This window comes from Salmo salar, chromosome 27 (assembly GCF_965601325.2).
Source record: "Salmo salar chromosome 27, fSalSal1, whole genome shotgun sequence".
In the NCBI taxonomy this organism is placed as follows: Eukaryota; Metazoa; Chordata; class Actinopteri; order Salmoniformes; family Salmonidae; genus Salmo; species Salmo salar.
Window position 1 is genome coordinate 23,622,010 of NC_138317.1, and position 21,567 is coordinate 23,643,576.

At 42.4% G+C, this 21,567-nt stretch overlaps 1 protein-coding gene across 4 annotated transcripts in view; it reads left to right on the forward strand.

The window, feature by feature from the left end:
* Positions 1-20,925, forward strand: part of glci1 (Glucocorticoid-induced transcript 1 protein) — a 41,758-nt gene extending 20,833 nt beyond the window's left edge. For 2 of the 4 annotated variants that reach the window (XM_014177850.1, XM_045709189.1), the window contains exons 3-8: positions 8,502-8,591; positions 18,583-18,732; positions 18,964-19,113; positions 19,550-19,766; positions 19,937-20,057; positions 20,191-20,925. In XM_014177850.1, the coding sequence (XP_014033325.1) occupies positions 8,502-8,591; positions 18,583-18,732; positions 18,964-19,113; positions 19,550-19,766; positions 19,937-20,057; positions 20,191-20,506 (1,044 nt within the window). In that variant the 3' untranslated portion in view covers positions 20,507-20,925. The remainder of the gene's footprint in view (positions 1-8,501; positions 8,592-18,582; positions 18,733-18,963; positions 19,114-19,549; positions 19,767-19,936; positions 20,058-20,190) is intronic. The other 2 variants (XM_045709190.1, NM_001165376.1) reach the window with 1 other exon arrangement.
* The last annotated feature ends 642 nt before the right edge of the window (positions 20,926-21,567 follow it).

The following is a 21,567-nucleotide window of genomic DNA, read 5'->3' on the forward strand; positions in this document are numbered from 1 at the left end:
TTTTAAAAAGTAAGGGACCTAGACAGCTGCCCTGGGGAATTCCTGATTCTATCTGAATTTTGTTGGAGAGGCTTCCATTAAACAACACCCTCTGTGTTCTGTTAGACAGGTAACTCTTTATCCACAGTATAGCAGGGGGTGTAAAGCCATAACACATACGTTTTTCCAGCAACAGACTATGATTGATAATGTCAAAAGCCGCACTGAAGTCTAACAAAACAGCCCCCACAATCTTTTTATCATCAATATCTCTCAGCCAATCATCAGTCATTTCTGTAAGTGCTGTGCTTGTTGAATGTCCTTCCCTATAAAGCATGCTGAAAGTCTGTCAATTTGTTTATTGTGAAATAGCGATGTATCTGGTCAAACACAATTTTTTCCCAAAAGTTTACAAATTGTTGGTAACAGGCTTATTGGTCAACTGTTTGAGCCAGTAAAGGGGCCTTTACTATCCTTAGGTAGGGGGATAACTTTGGCTTCCCTCCAGGCCTGAGGGCATACACTGTCCAGTAGGCTTAAATTGAAGATATGGCAAATAGGAGTGGTAGTATAATACACTATTATCCTCAGTAATTTGTCAGACCCCGGTGGCTTGTCATTGTTGATAGACAACAACAAAACATTTCACCTCTTCCACACTTACTTTACAGAATAAAAAAAAACAATGCTTGTCTTTCATAATTTAGTCAGATATACTTGGATGTGTACTGTCAGCGTTTGTTAATTTTGCTAATCTTGCCAATGAAAAAATCATTAATGTAGTTGGCAATATCAATGGGTTTTGTAATGAGTGAGCCATCTGATTCAATGAATGATGGAGCAGAGTTTGCCTTTTTGCCCAAAATTTCATTTAAGTTACTCCAAAGCTTTTTACTATCATTCTTTGTCATTTATCTTTGAGTAATAGTGTAGTTTCTTCTTTTTATTGAGTTTAATCACATGATTTCTCAATTTGCAGTACGTTTGCCAATCGGTTGTACAGCCAGACCTATTTCCCATTTATTTTGCTTCATCCCTCTCTACCATAGTTTTTCAATTCCTCATCAATTCATAGGGATATAACAGTTTTTACAGTAATTTAGTTAATGGGTGCATGCTTATTAGTAACTGAGATAAGCAATTTCATAAATGTGTCAAGTGCAGCGTCTGGTTGCTCCTCATTACACACCACGGACCAACAAATATTCTTTACATCAACAACATAGGAATTGCACAAAATGTATTGTATGAGCTCTTATACACTATATTAGGCCCAGACTTTGGAACTTTGGTTTCCTAGATATTGCTACTATATTGTGATCACTACATCCATCTGATGGATTTGAATACTGTTTTCAAACACATTTCTGCAGCATTAGTAAAGATATGATCAATACATGTTGATGATTTAATTCCTGTGCTGTTTGTAACTACCTTGGTAGGTTGATTGATAACCTGAACCAGGTTGCAGGCACTAGTTACAGTTTGAAGCTTTTTCTTGAGTGAGCAGCCTGTCAAATCACCCAGAAAATATACCCGTCTATTGATATCACATACATTATCAAGCATTTCACATGATATCCAGATACTGACTGTTAGCACTTGGTGATCTATAACAGCTTCCCACCAGAATGGGTGAGGCAGATGAACCTGTAGCCATATTACTTCAACAGTATTTAACATGAGATCCTCGCTAAGCTTTACAGGAATGTGGTTCTGAATATAAACAGCCACACCTCCACCTTTGGCATTTCTGTCTTTTCTGTAGATCTTATAACCATGTATCAAAAATATTATCTAAGTGAGTTTCAGAGATTGTCAGAATATAAATGTAATCTGTTAGAAAAAATTCGTAATTTCAGGAACCTTGTTTTTTAAGCTACATTTGCTAACATGGGATTTATTTATTTTTTACACTTTTCTGGGATTCTTGATTGCTAAGCTTTCCAGTAAAGCAAGAAAAACAGAGGTAGACATGCTCGGGTTATTTTATGTTAGTACAGGGTGAGCTGCCCACAGTGGACTTCCTGCTGGGGCACACCACCTCAGTGCAAACAGTTCCAAACCCCTGGGATAATGTATATTTGCTGAAGCATCATGACAACTCAGCGACATGATGGTAGGGATTAAATAAGCTGCACTTGGGTCATTGTTAAGTCATTGTCTCAACACAGCCTTATAATCCTGTGAAAGGATCCAGGAACCCAAATGATTTGGGTGGAGCCCATCCTCCTTTTTATAATACGAGCTTTGTTTCCAGACGGTATCAAAATTGTCAACAGAGCTGCAATAGTCTCGTAGCCAGTTATGGAGAGCTAAAAGTCTGCTACAATGTTCAATGGCACAATTTAGGGAGGGCAGAGGGCCAGCTATTATGGGCCGTTTGTTGGTGTCAAGTAGTGGCCCAATCAGTTCTTTATAATCCATCTTCAGCTGTTCTGAGCTGCCCTTCATAATGTCATTCGACCCCACATGAACCATGACAGTGTCAGCCCCTGATGACCTCCTACATTCTGTTTTACTGCACTGCTTGGCAACCGGGGCCTAATAACCTCCTCAGCCCGGCCAATAGCCACATTTCTAGATCATCTCAAAAACCATATTACTGTGGAGTCAACCTGGCAGCCGGTTTACTATATGAATCAGCCCGTCCATTCCACTTCTCCTTTGTCCACATGCATAGAAAAATCTGACATATCCACATGTGCAGTACGGACCTGCTCTCGTCCTCAGCATCGGAAAAAGGTTTATGGCTTGTGCCATAAGGACACTTTTCATATGCCGAACGGTCCAAACCCTAACCAACGGAAAAACTGGAATTTCCTTTGGAGTGTTTGTTCATTTACCGAACACATGCAGGGCAGGGAACGGTATGCGGTCACACATGGACCACTGTAAGAGGAGAGGATATGGTGTGTGTGTGTGTGTGTGTGTGTGTGTGTGTGTGTGTGTGTGTGTGTACTCTTCTCTTTAAAGAGGAGATGAAAAAGGCTATGTTCAAAGCTGTCTCTCTCTGTTTCCTGCCTGGCTTGGTGATGGTGTTGAACTGGTTACAGAAGACAACAATGTGATGTCTCCACAGAAGAACTCACCATTTTACAATATTTACTACCGCTTCTGGCTACAGCTTTGGCCTAGCACTTCCATTGGCCCTTACAGTATATATACACAGATGCTGTGATGAAGGCATAACTGCAGAAAATAAAAAGTATTCTACTCACAAAAAAAAAACATTTTGGAGAGCCGTTGTTTCCCAATGTTCTTGAACTTGGGATTTTATTTTCTCTCTCTCTCTTTATTCCCTTTCTCTCTCTCTTTATTATCTCTCTTTGCCCTCTCTCAAGCAGACACACAGAGTTGGCCTATTCTTTATCACAGCACACACTCCATTTAATTCCTGTCTGATGCCTGCCATGTGTTGAAATACCCCGGCAATGTACAATATGGCGCTGCCTGACATGTTCGCCCTGTTTATAGCTTCTGTTATTTCTTACATTATTTGCTCAGAACATTTCTTGCATTATTACATGCATCTGAAAATAACTTTTGGATATTACATCCGTGGTCACTCATCACAAATTTGACTTCCCTGAATTGGATCCTTTGTTTGAACTCCCCGAGGCAGTTCCATTCATCCCGGGGGCTGCTCCAGAAGAGGAGTGGGCTCCTATTCAGACGCAGGAGGCGTGCATACCATCCACCGCTTCCAAGTATATGACTCTCTAACGTTTAGTCCCTGGACAATAGACAAGGTCAGGGTGAGGATCTCATTCCAGAGAGACATCAGGGACTATAACATACTCTGTTTTACATACATCTCATTCCAAAATCATTGGCATTAATATGGATTTGGTCCCCCCCCTTCTGGGAAGACATTCCACTAGATGTTGGAACATTGCTGCGGGGACTTGCTTCCATTCAGCCACGAGCATTAGTGAGGTCGGGCACTGATGTTGGGCGATTAGGCCTGGCATCCGCCAAACCCAGATTCGTCCAGATTGTTAAGTGTGATTCATCACTCCAGAGAACGCGTTTCCACTGCTCCAGTGTCCAATGGCGGCAAGCTTGACACCACTCCAGCCGACGCTTGGCATTGCGCATGGTGATCTTAGGCTTGTGTGCGGCTGCTCGGCCATGATAATCCATTTCATGAAGCTCCCGACAAACAGTTGTTGTGCTGACGTTGCTTCCGGAGGCAGTTTGAAACTCGGTAGTGAGTGTTGCAGCCGAGGACAGATGATTTTTACGCATTTCAGCGCTCTGCGGTCCCGTTCTGTGTGCTTGTGTGGCCTACCGCTTTGCGGCTAAGCCGTTGTTGCACCTTTCCACTTCACAATAACAGCACTTAGAGTTGACCGGGCAGCTCTAGCAGGGCCGAAATTTGACAAACTGGAAAAGTGGCATCCTATGACGGTACCATGTTAAAAGTCACTGAGTTCTTCAGTAAGGCCATTCTTCTGCCAATATTTGCTATGGAGATTGCATGGCTGTTTGCTCGATTTTATACACCTATCAGCAAGGGGTGTGTCTGAAATAGCCAGATCCACTAATTTGAAGGGGTGTCCACCTACTTTTGTGTGTGTGTGTATATATAGTGTATTAACATATCTCCTGTGCTACATGCGTATCGAGCACTCTTGACCATTGCTACTCCCCCTTCTGGGACGGCTATAAGATCCTCCCCCGCCCTCCCGTCGGCAAATCAGATCACACCTCAATTTTGCTCCTCCCCTCTATAGGCAGAAACTTAATCAGGAAGTACCCGTGGCAAGGACTGTTCAATGTTGGTCTGACCAATCGGAATCTATACTTCAAGATTGTTTTAATCACGCGGACTAGGAAATGGTCTGAGTTATCTCTGAGAATAGTATCAACATATACATTGACTCGGTGTGCATAAAAGATGTTGTTTACACTGTGACAGTTAGGATGTGCATAAAGGATGTTGTTTCCACTGACAATTACAACTTACCCAAACCAAAAACTGTGGATTGCCGCAAAACTGAAAGCGTGAACCACCGCATTTAACCACAACAAGGTGACTGGGAACATGGACATGGGTGGCCCAGCGGTCTAAGGCACTGCATCTCAGTGCAAGAGGCGTCACTACAGTCCCAGGTTCAAATCCAGGCTGCATCACATCCGGCCGTGATTGTGAGCCGCCCTATGGGATTCCCAATTGGCCCAGCGTTGTCCTGGTTTGGTCGGGGTAGGTCGTCATTGTAAATAGGAATTTGTTCTGCACTGACTTGCCTATTTAAATCAAGTTAAAATAAAATTTTAAAAAATGTGGCAGGGACTCCAGACAATCACGTATTATGAAGGAAAAGCCAGCCACATTGCGGACACAGTCCTTCTCCCGGACAAACTAAACACCTTTCCCTGCTTCGAGAAAAACAGAGCCGCCAACGCGGGCCACCGCCACTCACGAGGACTGCGAGCTCTCACTCTCTGTGGCGATGTAAGGCATTTTAAGCGGATGCCGCTCAGACAGCATCCCAGGCTGCGTCCTCAGAGCATGTGCATCCCAGCTGGCTGGAGGGTTTACAGACATATTCTATCTCTCCATATCCCAGTCTGTTGTCCACACTTGCTTCAATATGTCCACCATTTTTCCTGTACCCAAGAAAGCCAAGGTAACTGAACTAAATGACTGTCGCCCCGTGGAACCCACTTCTGTTATCATGAAGCGCTTTGGGAGATGGTTAAGGATCATATCACCTCCACCTATCGTCGACACTCTAGACCAGGATTCCCCGCTGTTGGCCCGTGGGTGGTTTTATTTGGCCCTCCAACTTTTACGAGCAACAACAAAAAAAAAAAATTATATATATACAGTACCAGACAAAGATTTGGACACACCTACTCATTCAAGGGTTTTTCTTTATTTTTACTATTTTCTACTTTGTAGAATGAAGACATCAAAATTATGAAATAACACATGGAATCATGTAGTAACCAAAAAAGTGTTAATCAAATCAAAATATATTTTATATTTTTCTAAGTAGCCACTCTTTGCCTTGATGACAGCTTTGCACACACTACTGTGTGTGTGTGTGTGTGTGTATAGATATCTATCGATCGGTGCATCACTTATATACATGCATGCATGCATACATACATACATACATACATACATACATACATACATACATACATACATACATACATACATACATACATACATACATACATACATACATACATACATACATACATACAGTTGAAGTTGGAAGTTTACATACTCCTTAGCCAAATACATTTAAACTCAGTTTTTCACAATTCCTGACATTTAATCCTAGTCTAAATTCCCTGTTTTAGGTCAGTTAGGATCACCACTTTTTTTTAACAATGTGAAATGTCAGAATAATAGAAGAGAGAATGATTTATTTCAGCTTTTATTTCTTTCATCACATTCCCAGTGGGTCAGAAGTTTACATGCACTCAATTAGTATTTGGTAGCATTGCATTTAAAATTGTTTAACTTGGGTCAAACGTTTCGGGTAGCCTTCCACAATTTTGGCCCATCCCTCTTGACAGAGCTGGTGTAACTGAGTCAGGTTTGTAGGCCTCCTTGCTCACACACGCTTTTTCAATTCTGCCACAAATTTTTTGTAGGATTGTAGTCAGGGCTTTGTGATGGCCACTCCAATACCTTGACTTTGTTTTCCTTAAGACATTTTGTCACAACTTTGGAAGTATGCTTGGGGTCATTGTCCATTTGGAAGAGCCATTTGCGACCAAGCTTTAAAACCCTAACTGATGTCTTGAGATGTTGCTTCTCCACATAATTTTCCTGCCTCATGATGCTATCTATTTTGTGAAGTGCACTAGTCCCTCCTGCAGCAAAGCACCCCCACAACATGATACTGTCACCCCCATGCTACACAGTTGGGATGGTGTTCTTCGGCTTGCAAGCCTTCGCCTTTTTCCTCCGAACATAAAGATGGTCATTATGGCCAAACAGTTCTATTTTTGTTTCATCAGACCAGAAGACGTTTCTCCAAAAAGTACGATCTTTGCCCCCATGTGCAGTTGCAAACCGTAGTCTGGCTTTTTTTATGGCGGTTTTGGAGCAGTGGCTTCTTCCTTGCTGAGTGGCCTTTCAGGTTATGTCGATATAGGACTTGTTTTACTGTGGATATAGATACTTTTGTACCTGTTTCTTCCAGCATCTTCACAATGTCCTTTGCTGTTGTTCTGGGATTGATTTGCACTTTTCGCACCAAAGTACGTTCATCTCTAGGAGACAGAATGAGTCTCCTTCCTGAGCGGTATGATGGCTGCGTGGTCCCATGGTGTTTATACTTGCGTACTATTGTTGTACGTGGTACCTTCAGGCGTTTGGAAGTTGCTCCCAAGGATTAACCAGACTTGTGGAGGTCTACAATTGTTTTTTCTGAGGTCCTGGCTGATTTCTTTTGATTTTTCCCATGATGTCAAGCCAAGAGGCACTGAGTTTGAAGGTATGCCTTGAAATACATCCACAGGTACACCTCCAATTGACTCAAATGATGTCAATTAGCCTATCAGGAGCTTCTAAAGCCATGACATTATTTTCTGGAATTTTCCAAGCTGTTTAAAGGCACAGTCAACTTAGTGTATGTAAACTTCTGACCCACTGGAATTGTGATACAGTGAATTATAAGTGAAATAATCGGTCTGTAAACAATTGTTAGAAAAATTACTTGTGTCATGCACAAAGTAGATGTCCTAACCGACTTGCCAAAACTATAGTTTGTTAACAAGACATTTGTGGAGTGGTTGAAAAACGAGTTTTAATGACTCCAACATAAGTGTATGTAAACTTCCGACTTCAACTGTGTATTCCAGACTCTGACAGTGCTCGTTCTGATATTTCTTTCTTGTTATTTGGGGGATTTGTGTCTAGTGTTAGGTGTCACTGCTCTGTTAGAGTTAAAAACAGAAGCATTTCTCTGCACCCGCGATAACATATTTGTACGCGACCAGGAAAATTTGATTTACTTTATTCTCATTTCCTTTTGCGCTTGTCTTCCTCCTTCTGTCTTTCTCCTCCTCCTTCTCTCTCAGCTCCAGTAGCAGACCAGGGGTAACCAAGGGACGAAGCGAGGGCTACTTTATCTCTCTCTCTCCAGTTGACATCACTTATTCATCACAGTAGCTTTAGCTGAGCCTGCAGCATTTAGAGGCCTCTCCTTTTTCTGTTGTGCTCTGACACACAACAGAGCACTCACGGCTAGTTGAAGCTCCATTTTAGATCTCGTTATACATGATGTATGCACAGCAAAGCATCCATGTCAAACCTGCCACTACTGCATGGTAGAGAGACCAAGTTCACATAACTGTCTGAGGTTTTGTGTCGCAACGGCAAATCTGAAATGGCAAAGTAGTGCACTGCTTAGGCTGGGGTCAAAGGCCCCTCTCCCAGGCTGCAGACTTTTATTCCCTACATGAGGATCACGATGAATGACATAGCTGATGAGAATATGAGGTTGGTAATTAGATAATGATATTATTGGTTGTTTCCTTGTTGTTTTCAGACACCTGGATGTTGGAGTGAAGAAGCAGGAGAGAGGAGGAGCACACACCAGCGCTCTGCTTCTTGGGGCAGCGCCGACCAGCTCAAAGAGGTACACACTCACTCACGCTTGTGTATGCATGCACGACACACACACACACACACACACACACCACACTAAAACGTCATTAGAAACCCTAACCTTTTGTAAGAAAACACAACTTGCAGCACTTTCCTAATGACGATTGGATCAAGGTGTTATCAGATCAGCAATGACACCATACTGTACAGTAGGCCTCCATGTAAAACTGATGTAATCTGTTATCCTAGCACACTGTGCGTCAGTTTCACTGCTGTCATCCTCCTTTAACCCAGACGTAGATTCTGCCAGGTTGAGACGTAGATTCTGCCAGGTTGAGATGACTTGAAGTTGACATGACGACTAGAATGTCGTGACATGCCGTGACATGCCCTCTCCCTCTCGCCACCTTCTATATATAACTTCCTGTATGACGTCCGCATGCTCAGGGCTTCTCTGTTCTAATGCTGGGGGTCAGAGACGTAGTGCCGGGGCGGGCGGTCGTTGTCTTATCATCCCCTCTCCGCTCCACCCTGGTGCTATACGGCCACAGGCAGGGAGGAGGCAGATAACACTGTTTATCTCACTCGCAACTAACCAGAAACCAACCGCCAGCCCAGCCATAACCCAGCCATAACCCAGCAGGCAATTTATTGACAGAAAAGATAGCCAGGCAGACCTCAGATTCCTCTCTCTCTTTCAGCCTCTTTCTCTCATTCTTTCTCGTTCTGCCTCTCTGTTTCTTCCTCTCTCTCTCTACAATTCAAAGGGCTTTATTGGCATGGTAAACATATATGTTTACATTGCCAAAGCAAGTGAAATAGATAAACAAAAGTGAAATACAAATTTAAGAGTAAACATTACACTCACAAAAGTTTCAAAGGAACTGCTGATGTGCAAATGGTTAAAGTACAAAAGGGAAAATAAATAAACAGAAATATGGGTTGTATTTACAATGGTGTTTGTTCTTCACTGGTTGCCCTTTTCTTGTGGTAACAGGTCACAAATCTTGCTGCTGTGATGGCACACTGTGGTATTTCACCCAGTAGATATGGGAGTTTATTAAAATTGGATTTGTTTTTTAATTCTTTGTGGGTCTGTGTAATCTGAGGGAAATATGTGTCTCTGGTATGGTCATACATTTGGCAGGAGGTTAGGAAGTGCAGCTCAGTTTCCACCTCATTTTGTGGGCAGTGTGCACAGCCTGTTTCTCTCTTGAGAGCCAGGTCTGCCTATAGCGGGCTCTCTCTCGCGCTCTCCCTCTCCCTCCCTAGTTTAGCAGCAGGGAGAACAGTTAAAATAGTAGTGCTCAGGCATGTTCCTTAGTAACGGTAATGGAGCTTGGAGCTGTAGTGCAGAGGGGTTGAGGTCCCCTTCAGTTACACCGTGATTGTTTGTAGGCCTATATAACCTCTAGATCCCAGGGTTGTTAAGCGACCATAATCCTAATCTTGTAGACCTCATTATTTACCAACACTTCCTCACTTAACTCTTGTGTTGTTATTTCCTCAGCATTATAGAGGATGTACTTGCTCTACTTTCAACCCTGTGTAAAGTGCTGCCCAGCCTAGCTGAATGTCTTAACTCTCTCACACACACATTCTCATTTACAACTGCGACCTGGCCAAGATGGAGCAAAGCAGTGCGACACAAACAACACAGAGTTACATATGGGATAAACAAATGTACAGTCAATAACACAATAGAAACATCTGTATACAGTGTGTGCAAATGTAGTAAGATTAGGGAGGTAAGGCAATAAATAGGCCGTAGTGGCGAAATAATTACAATTTAGCAATTAAACACTGGAGTGATAGATGTGCAGAAGATGACTGTGTATAGTAGAGATACTAGGGTGCAAATAAATAAATAAATAATAATATGGGGATGAGGTAGCTGGGTGGGCTATTTTACAGATGGGCTATGTACAGGTGCAATGATTGGTAAGCTGCTCTGACAGCTAATGCTTGAAGTTAGTGAGGGAGATATAAGTCTCCAGCTTCAGGATTTTTGCAATTCGTTCCAGTCATTGGCAGCAGAGAACTGGAAGAAAAGGAGGAGTTGGCTTTTGGGGTGATCAGTGAAATATACCTGCTGGAGCGCGTGCTACAGATGGGTGTTGCTATGGTGACCAGTGAGCTGAGATAATGCAGGACTTTACCTAGCAAAGACCTATAGATGACCTGGAGTCACTGGGTTTGGCGACGAATATGAAGCGAAGGCCAGCCAACGAGAGCATACAGGTCGCAGTGGTAGTATATGGGGCTTTGATAACAAAATGGATGGCACTGTGAAAGACTACATCCAATTTGCTGAGTAGAGTGTTGGAGGCTATTTTGTAAAATGACAACGCCGAAGTCAAGAATAGGAAGCCGGTTCTAGATTTAAGTTTGTATTGGAGATGCTTAATGTGAGTCTGGAAAGAGAGTTTACAGTGTAACCAGACACCTAGGTATTTGTAGATGTCCACATATTCTAAGTCAGAACCGTCCATAGTAGTGATGCTAGACGGGTTGGCAGGTGCGTGCAGCGATCTGTTGAAGAGCATGCATTTAGTTTTACTTGCATTTAAGAGCAGTTGGAGGCCACAGAAGGAGTGTTGTATGGCATTGAAGCTCGCCTGGAGGTTTGTTAACAGTGTCCAAGAACGGCCAGAAGTATACAGAATGGTGTCGTCTGCGTAGAGGTTGATCAGAGAATCGCCAGCAGCAAGAGCGACATCATTGATGTAATACAGAGAAAAGAGTCGGCCCGAGAATTGAACCCTGTGGCACCCCCATAGACTGCCAGATGTCCGGACAACAGGCCTTCCGTTTTGACACACTGAACTCTGAGAAGTAGTTGGTGAACCAGGCGAGGCAGTCATTTGAGAAACCAAGGCTGTTTAGTCTGCCGATAAGAATGTGGTGATTGACAGAGTCAAAAGCCTTGGCCAGGTCAATGAAAACGGCTGCACAGTACTGTCTTTTATCGATGGCGATTATGATATCGTTTAGGACCTTGAGCGTGGCTGAGGTGCACTCATGACTAGCTCGGAAACCAGATTGCATAGTGGAGAAGGTACAGTGCGATTCGAAATGGTCTGTGATCTGTTTGTTAACTTGGCTTTCGAAGACTTTAGAAAGGCAGGTTAGGATAGATATAGGTCTAACAGTTTGGGTCTAGAGTGTCTCCCCCTTTGAAGAGGGGAATGACCGTGGCAGCATTCCAATCTTTAGGGATCTCAGACGATACGAAAGAGAGGTTGAACGGGCTAGTAATAGGGGTTCCAACAATTGCGTCAGATAATTTTAGAAAGAGAGGGTCCAGATTGTCTAGCCCAGCTGATTTGTAGGGATCCAGATTTTGCAGCTCTTTCAGAACATCAGCTATCTGGATTTGGGTGAAGGAGAAATGGGGGAGGCTTGGGCAAGTTGCTGTGGGGGGTGCAGAGCTGTTGACTGGGGTAGGGGTAGCCAGGTGGAAAGCATGGCCAGCTGTAGAAAAAGGCTTTTTGAAGTTCTTGATTATCGTAGATTTATCGGTGGTGACAGTGTTTCCTAGCCTCAGTGCTGTGGGCAGCTGGGAGGAGGTGCTCTTACATTTACGTCATTTAGCAGACGCTCTTATCCAGAGCGACTTACAAATTGGTGCATTCACCTTATGATATCCAGTGGAACAACCACTTTACAATAGTACATCTATATATTGTTTTTTTTTGGGGGGGGGGGGGGGGGTAGAAGGATTACTTTATCCTATCCCAGGTATTCCTTAAAGAGGTGGGGTTTCAGGTGTCTCCGGAAGGTGGTGATTGACTCCGCTGTCCTGGTGTCGTGAAGGAGCTTGTTCCACCATTGGGGTGCCAGTGTCCCAGAACTTTTTGGAGTTTGCTACAGGATGCAAATTTGTGTTTGAAAAAGCTAGCCTTTGCTTTCTTAACTGCCTGTGTATATTGGTTCCTGACTTCCCTGAAAAGTTTCATATCACGGGGGCTATTCGACGCTAATGCAGTACGCCAAAGGATGTTTTTGTGCTGGTCAAGGGCAGTCAGGTCTGGAGTGAACCAAGGGCTATATCTGTGCTTAGTTCTACATTTTACTTTAATGGGGCATGCTTATTTAAGATGGTGAGGAAAGCACTTTTAAAGAATAACCATGTGACTGACTGTCTCGATTTGGTCTTATGTAGCAAAATTAAAATGTGTTTTTTACATTGTATAGACTCAGGCCATTTTCTAGCTCTATAATACACTGCATTTGAGGAACAATGGGAAAGTAATTCTGCTTTTAAAGTTGATAAACTTGTAACCTCACTTTTGAGGAAATGGTCCTTGAATGTTTTGGTACACCTACTTGAGAGCTCTTCTTTGTCTACACCCAATCAACATCGTTCACACCCTCTTAAGCCTTAGACCCACCCATCTCTTTAAGGATTCACATGTGAGGCCATGTGCTATACAGAGTGAGTACGGTAGTGTAGTAAACAACCAAAGATTTCAAGACTAAAGACTGGTTTATACTGTGTTAATCTGTAGACATTTGTCGCAGTGAGACATGAACATTCTATTGTCGTCCGACATCAAACTTGTCGTTGTCGTTATGAAAAAACACAAACTAAAGGCAGCATGACATCAGCAGCCTAGTGGTCCAAAATAGCATAACTTTTTAAAACCCACCTGTTTTAAAAATGAATTTAGTATATGTTAATCTCGCAAACCAGGAAACTAGAAGCAACTTTCTTAACAATGTTTTGGTTTGTTTCTAGCTTGTTAGCTGACTAGCCAGTTCAAATAATGACCTTATCATATAGCTGACAGCATCTTCACTTTAGCTAATTTGTGTTAATTATTACAGTAAAGTAAAAAATGATCTTGTTGTGGGTTTATAAATGAATGGCAAGCTAATTATAGAAAAAAGCTTACGAAACAAAAGCAGGGCATTCTACTGGAGGATTTCAGGACTTGGACACTGTCTCATTGGCCTAACGTTATATCCTAACTTGACTTTGCTGCAGGTCATGTTCTTCACATTACCATCTCTGGTAAACACACACTTTATCAAATAAAATCAAAGTTTATTTGTCACATGCACAGGATACAGAAGGTGTAAACGGTACAGTGAAATGTTTACTTACATAGTAGAGTCTTTTTAGACAGCAAGCTAGCTAAACAATGCACCATAATCCCAACTCATAATGTTACTACCCTGCATGAATCTGCAAATAGCTAACCAACTAGGTTCAATGTTAGCTAGCTAACATTAGGCTATAACTAGCAAAGCAAATGGCTCTGAGATACGAATAATATTACTACACAGGTCATACACGTAACGTTAGTGATCGAGCCAGCGAGCTAGCTAACAGTACACTTTAATTTATACGTTTAATTAGAAATGTATGATATCTGAAAATGTAGCTAGCTAGACTCTTACTCGTGGATGAACATGGATGAACACTTCTCCCTCTCTGTCACGGATGCCATGGTTGCCCTTCGTTTGAAGATGTAATTCAGTGACAGGTATACAACAGCCTTCGCTTTTCTCTTTTCGACTCCCTCTGCATATTTGCAATCAAATGGCAGAATTTTCTCCATCTCCTTAGCTATCACACTCTGCTTCCACCGGGCATTCCACTGATTTAAAAACTCAGTCCTCCAGAAAGTGGAGAGCAACACTTTTGCAGTTCTTCGTGATATCGTTTAAAAAAAAGCAGCGTTAGAAAGGATTACCTAGACATACTGACCAGCTAATGTTATAGACAGACCTATTCCAACTCATCTCCTAGGCATGTCCAGTCCATCCATTATCTCAGCCAATCACGGCTAGCAGGATGTTTCCTGTCTTTTTCCGTGGCTAAACCAACTGGGCTCGTGAATTAACTATTTTTATTGCATTTACAGATGACATACAAGTTTTAAGGCACATGAAATTTCACATGTTCCATAAGGCGTTTCTCCTAAAAACGCATTTTGATAAAAAAATACATTAAAATGCCTCTCCTGTGAAGTAGTGACACGTGACATATGGCTAGTTTCCCGAAACAAGTCGCACATAAGAGCTTGAGTGAGTTTTCAGTATGTGTGTTTGAGTTGGTGTATTCAGGAGCGATGTTGTTGCTGGAATAAAGCAGTCGAGCAACACTGTTTTATAGTTTATGTAGGCTTTTCTTACATTACTGTCTTTATTTTGGGCCCAGCATCATAAGAGAAATTTGTGATGTGCCTATTATCGCCTACTGATTCTTGAGTTATCTGGAAAGCTGACGAACTATTGAGTGCACCAGGCCCACTATGGCTAAAGAAAGTGGATCACATATCAGCCTTTCCATTCAGACAGAGCCTCCTTTGATAAGGACCTGTTAGGCTGGATGTTTGTGTTGCTATAGTAAAATGACTTGGTGGAAGAGGACAAGTTGAAGGACGGTTTGTGTAAATGCATTGTGAAAATAGCATGTGGTTCTGGTGTAAGAGGGGACCTGTGTTGTGTTGCTATGGTAAAATTACTGCAATGACTGAGCCTACAATGACTTCTGTGTAAAGGCACAGGGACAATAACATGTCTGGGCTTGTCCTGTCTGGTCGTGAGATGCTACATACATAAAATAGCTACCATGTGGCAAGCATTTCATAGCTACCAAGCTATCAATGTAATTTTTGTATCATTTCCAATCCCCCATTAAAATATATTTTCTTTCATTATTTTCTGCTGACCCTCACCTAATTGGAGTAAACTAATGGACAACAGTACTCAGGCTTCTACTTCCAGTTTATTCATACTATATACATTTTACGGACACAGTATCCTATCTATCTATCTATCTATCTATCTATCTATCTATCTATCTATCTATCTATCTATCTATCTATCTATCTATCTATCTATCTATCTATCTATCTATCTATCTATCTATCTATCTATCTATCTATCTATCTATCTATCTATCTATCTATCTATCTATCTATCTATCTATCTATCTATCTATCTATCTATCTATCTATCTATCTATCTATCTATCTATCTATCTATCTATCTATCTATCTATCTATCTATCTATCTATCTATCTATCTATCTATCTATCTATCTATCTATCTATCTATCTATCTATCTATCTATCTATCTATCTATCTATCTATCTATCTATCTATCTATCTATCTATCTATCTATCTATCTATCTATCTATCTATCTATCTATCTATCTATCTATCTATCTATCTATCTATCTATCTATCTATCTATCTATCTATCTATCTATCTATCTATCTATCTATCTATCTATCTATCTATCTATCTATCTATCTATCTATCTATCTATCTATCTATCTATCTATCTATCTATCTATCTATCTATCTATCTATCTATCTATCTATCTATCTATCTATCTATCTATCTATCTATCTATCTATCTATCTATCTATCTATCTATCTATCTATCTATCTATCTATCTATCTCACCCTTCAGCTACCCTCAACCCCTCCCATCGATCTCTTAAAAAAAACATCCCGTCTTGACTTCTTCTACTTGCCAAATATTTTTCAGCTGTGGTACTGCATGATGTTTCACAAAAGTTCTGAACCTTTCTATTCTCATAGTTTCAACAGATTCTAAATAATAGATGAACACCTTTACTAAAAGCGCGCAGCGGTGTGATTGTTCAGCCATTCCTTAACCTGCAACCAGAAACAGGCTACATATGGGCAGTACCAAAACACTTCGCAGCCAAATCTGCAGAGTTGGGATGGTTGTATCCCCCATATACATAACATTCTATTGATTGCAAGAATTTTGTATAATTAAAATGGAAAAACTCAGTTTTTTGAATCCAGTGTTGTTTTGTGTATCAGTTCATGAACCCTGTGCCATGGGATCTGCACATCAAAAATCTCTTCCCAACTATTTTGCAACCTGTACGGCACAGCTGTCAATGTTTTGGTCCTTAAATGGAACTGGTATACGTTCCTATTTATATATATATACATTTGCAATTTTGGTCTTTAATGCAGGGCCGACAGACAACTTCCACTAGCCTCCATTTTTGCAGTAATGCTGCAATCAGCTGGTTATAATTGTGGATAGAGCAGACTTTTCTATATATTGTTGGTAGCCGCATTGGTGACCACTCACCCAGTCCTATGTATGATATAATTAACAAAGACTATATTGTTTTGTTCTCCAAAAATGTTATTTTTTTAATCAATTATTATATTTGCGTTTTAACCTTTTTAATATTTGTAGTAATACTTGTTCTGTCTTTTCTAGTGGATTAAACTGAAATTGCAACCAGCTTTCTATGGCTTGTTTTAAAAATAGTGATATTTTTGAGATTTCATTTTCAAATAACCAAAAGTGAGAGGTTGTATTTTGAATAAATGGAAAATGAGGGTGAGCCATTCTCACTAGGGTGAGCCATTCTCACGAGGGTGAGCCATTCTCACTAATCTGCTGGAGAACCCGTTTGGATTTAGGTATAACTTTTGTATGACTGAAGCCTTTAGTGAGAGGTTCAATTCTTTAATATTCAACAATTGTAGCCCTCCGAATTCATATTAATGATATAAATAGGCCCGTTTTTAATTTTGTCTGACTTACCGTTCCAAATAAAGTGGAACATTGTTTTACTCATAAAATAGAAATGAACAAGTTGTCCGGTGTAGGCAGGCCATCAGTAAAAACGTAAACTGGGATGTGACTAAAGAATGAATCACGGTGATTTTTCCACAAATGGACAAGTATTTACCTTTCCATAGTAGCAAGATCTTATCTATTTTTGCTAACTTTCTATTAAAATGTATTGTATTGAGAATGAATTTATTTCGGGATATGAATACCGAGTATGTCCACTTAACCGTCAGACTATTTTATTTGTAAACTACACTGCAATGTAAAATTTGAATGATTTAGTAATCCAATATGTAATATGGTACACTTTATCATAGTTCGGTTTGTAATCCAAAGTGGTTTGAGAAATGATCTAGATCCTCTGAAGCTGTGCAGGGATCAATATTGCGCATTTAAAAGAAAACATGTCATCAACGTACAATGTCACCTTTGTTTTTAGGCCCTGGATATCTAGCCCCTGGATATTATTATTGTTGGATCTGATTTTAATAGTTAACAAATAGATAAGCCGATAGTGGACAACCTTGTGAATATGAATTCAGAGGGCTACAATTATTATTTACTCCTCATGACAGTTTAATACTTTCTGAGAAGTAGTTATTATTTACTATTTTACACCTGGGGTTACGATACATAAGCAACTATTCATCTGATATGCTTTTAACTGTACTGTGCTTCTATCAGACACACAAAAGGCCCCCACACAACTATTCATCTGATATGCTTTTACTGTACTGTGCTTCTATCTGACACACAAAAGGCCCCCACTTGTCTGAGAGTTCAAAATACTCTTAGCAATTGAAACTTCCCTCTGTGGGCTAATATGAATGCAGAATTATGAAGACATATCAATGTGGGTCAAAGATATACCTAGAGCCACACAGGACCGGAGTTCTAGCCCTTTAGTCCTTATTGGTCAGAGCCAATACACAGTCATCTCTTCTGTTAGATGCACAGTTTAGCACAGTCTGTGGGTCTTTCAAAGGTTTGAACAGCACCATGCAAATGAAAGACATTACCTATATTGTAAATGGCCTTTTTATGATGTGTTTTTTTACGATTCATAGATTCTTCCTTTAGAGATTAGATCGATGACTAGCCTGCCAGATAGTCTGAAAGGAATGTGACTATCTCCTTTTAGATGTACCTAGGGACTGCACAGCTCCAGCTATACATGTAATCTGATGCATTCATTACTGGGAGCTGCCTGCCCTGAGCTATGGGGACCTCTGGTGGATATATGGGGTTATGTCAAAACGTGCTAAGATTAAATTGGCTACATTACATGAGACAGAGGTTCATCTGTTAACATGTTACTGGTCCTTTCTCTCTCTTTCTCTGTGTTTTTCTCTTTTCTTTGTCTCTGTCTTACTCTCCCTCTCTTTTCCTGTCCCTCTTTCCACTTCCTTTCCTCCTCTGTTCTCCTCAGCAGATAGCCAAGCTCCGGCAGCAGCTGCGTGGCGGTAGTAAGCAGCAGCAGGGAGGTCGTCCGTCTCTGTGTCAAAGAGACAAAGACAGCTCATCTCCTTTACAGGGGCCTATCAACACCACCATCAACACCATGTCCAACCAAGCACAGGTAAGGCACAATACTGCCATCCAGACGTGTGTGTGTGTGTGTGTGTGTGTGTGTGTGTGTGTGTGTATCTAGTCATGCTTTAGGGGTATGCGTGATTTATCTTGCTGAACGGAATGGAATCAAGGCAATCGACCCCAAAGTGCAAACCTAACACACCAGGGAAGCTTAATCAACAGAACTCTGCCCTGTTTACATGTGTAATATTGAGGTTTTGTTTTTGAATGTCTGCAGTGGTCCTGCATGTCTAAGTCGTCCCAGATGTCCAACATGACGGTGCCCAAGTCCTCCATCACCAGAGTACCCAGCAGCATGGAGGGAATCAACCACGAGCTGGAGAAGGTCTTCATCAGAGACAACAACGGAGAGAAAGAGGAGCTCAAGGTGAGGGGACGGACTGGTAGATGCATCCAATCACATATTTACAATATGCACTCTCACACAATACTAGCGGTGGCCACTCGCAGTTAAGCAAGACATCTGTCATGGGCTGCATGTGTCAATGTGTAGTTCATATATAATCTATAAGCAGAATTACTGTCTTTACTCAATTAGCCACAGAATCCTTACTTTGAAAGTGACTGTTTTCTTGAAACTGTGCCGCACCATTTTCTCTACATTTAGAGTTTGCAAGAAAGGCATTTCACTGTACTTGTGCACGTGACATTACAACTTGGAACTTGAAACTCGTGTGTCTGGAGGGAGCTGAGAAGACATGCACACAACCACTCATGCGCCTGCTGTGTCACCTGAAATCCAATGACTTGCCGTACTCAGTGACGAGACATCTCTTTTTCCTTCACTCCTCGCCCTCCCCCAGGTGTTGGAGGTACCAGACGGGCGACGAGCCCCCTTCCCCCCACAGCAGCGCAGCAGCAGTACCCGTAGCGTGGACACACAGACCCCCTCTGCCCCCGGCCGCTCCAGCAGTAGTTCCAGCCTGTCCCCCTGTCCCTCTCCTGCCTGCCCCCCGGGGTCCGGCTCACATGAGGGCAGCCCTTACTCCACCGACGATCTGCCATACGACAGGGATAAAGGTAGGACTGTCAGGATGCTCTCTCAGACCTGGGGCAAGGCCTCCATTGGTCATCCTACCGTTGTGCCTTTGAGCAAGGCTCTGAACTTCCAATGTGGACTGTCTTGTCCGGGGACTGTAATCTTATTTTCTGACCTTTTCTGACCATTGTCTCTGTCTCTCTGTCTCCAGACAGTGGCAGTAGCTCTCCGCTGCCAAAGTTTGCCTCGTCTCCTAAACCCAACAACAGCTACATGTTCAAGAGAGAACCCCCAGAGGGCTGTGAGAAGATCAAGGTGTTTGAGGAAATGAGGTAAGCACAGCAAGAGACCAGGGATCTTTTAGGATCTCTTTTATCACACCAAAGTCGTTGATACTGAAGGTCAGTTGTATATACATGTCATGAAAGGAGTTAACACGCCGTCTCTTCCCTTTTGTCTGTCCAGCTCCAGGCAGTCAGCGTCAGTCCCTCTCTTCTCCTGCCCCGACAAGAACAAGGTCAACTTCATCTCCACCGGCTCTGCCTTCTGCCCTGTCAGACTGACCCCCGGCGCCCTGCACCTCTCTGTGACCTCTCACCCCGACGACGACCCCGAGGCCGGCCCCAGCTCAATGACGTCAGCATTCTGCCGCGTCCTCCCCACTCAGGTCCACACCTCCACCAGCACAGACGACGCTCCCACCCCCGAGGAGGCTGCCACTCCAACGCCCACCTCGCCACCAGAGACTGCCCCCCAGACAGACTGCCTGGCCATCAGCTAGACCTGGGCAGAGCTGGCCTCTGACACGTGGTTCTTCTTCTTCTGAATAATATGATTATTACGCCCCCAGTATCATCAGCATCACTGAGGTCCTGTTTCCTTCACTAAAGGACCTCCTCTTCTCTCTGTCTCTGCTGAACTCTAAACACTCTGCATGGCGTAGCATTAGCAACAATGTCCCAGGCAACAACAACAACAAATGGAGAAAACAAAGACAAGTCTACCACATGTTCCTAGCGTATTCCTAAGGCACTGTTCCTGTCAGGGATAGACATGGTGATCTTTAACAGCATGTAAAAAGTAGAGATGCTGGATGATGTCATTGGGTGGATGGGAAGAAAATGAGACACTTTGGATGTGGGGGGGGGGGCATGCATTTTAAAACAGTAGTGTGTTTAAGATTAAAGACATGCTCCCGTACTTTGGCGACTAAAAGTATTTTTTTTAAACCTCCCGCTTTGGGCTGGTTGTGTCAATAGTATAGTTCATACATGCATAATCTACAATCAGAATTACTGTCTAACCTCAATTAGCCTTGAAATCCCTAGTTTGAAAGCGACTGTTTTCTTCAAGCTTTGCAGCAACATTTTCTCTTATTTCCCCCCACTTGGGCCAGCCCCATAGCGATTAGAGTTCTAGCCAATGAGCTTCAGCCCCTCACATTTGAGTGACAGCTAGCGTGAGGCCTGCCCACGTTATCCAATGAGGTTGAGGTAGGCATAACTGCTGAGTGAGTGACGCACACCGAGAGAGAGTGAGTGAGTGAGTGACGCACACCGAGAGAGAGTAAGTGAGTGAGTGAGTGACGCACACCGAGAGTGAGTGAGTGAGTGAGTGACGCACACCGAGAGAGAGTAAGTGAGTGAGTGAGTGACGCACACCGAGAGAGAGTGAGTGAGTGAGTGAGTGAATGACGCACACCGAGAGTGAGTGAGTGAGTGACGCACACCGAGAGTGAGTGAGTGAGTGACGCACACCGAGAGTGAGTGAGTGAGTGACGCACACCGAGAGAGAGTGAGTGAGTGAGTGACGCACACTGAGAGAGTGAGTGAGTGAGTGACG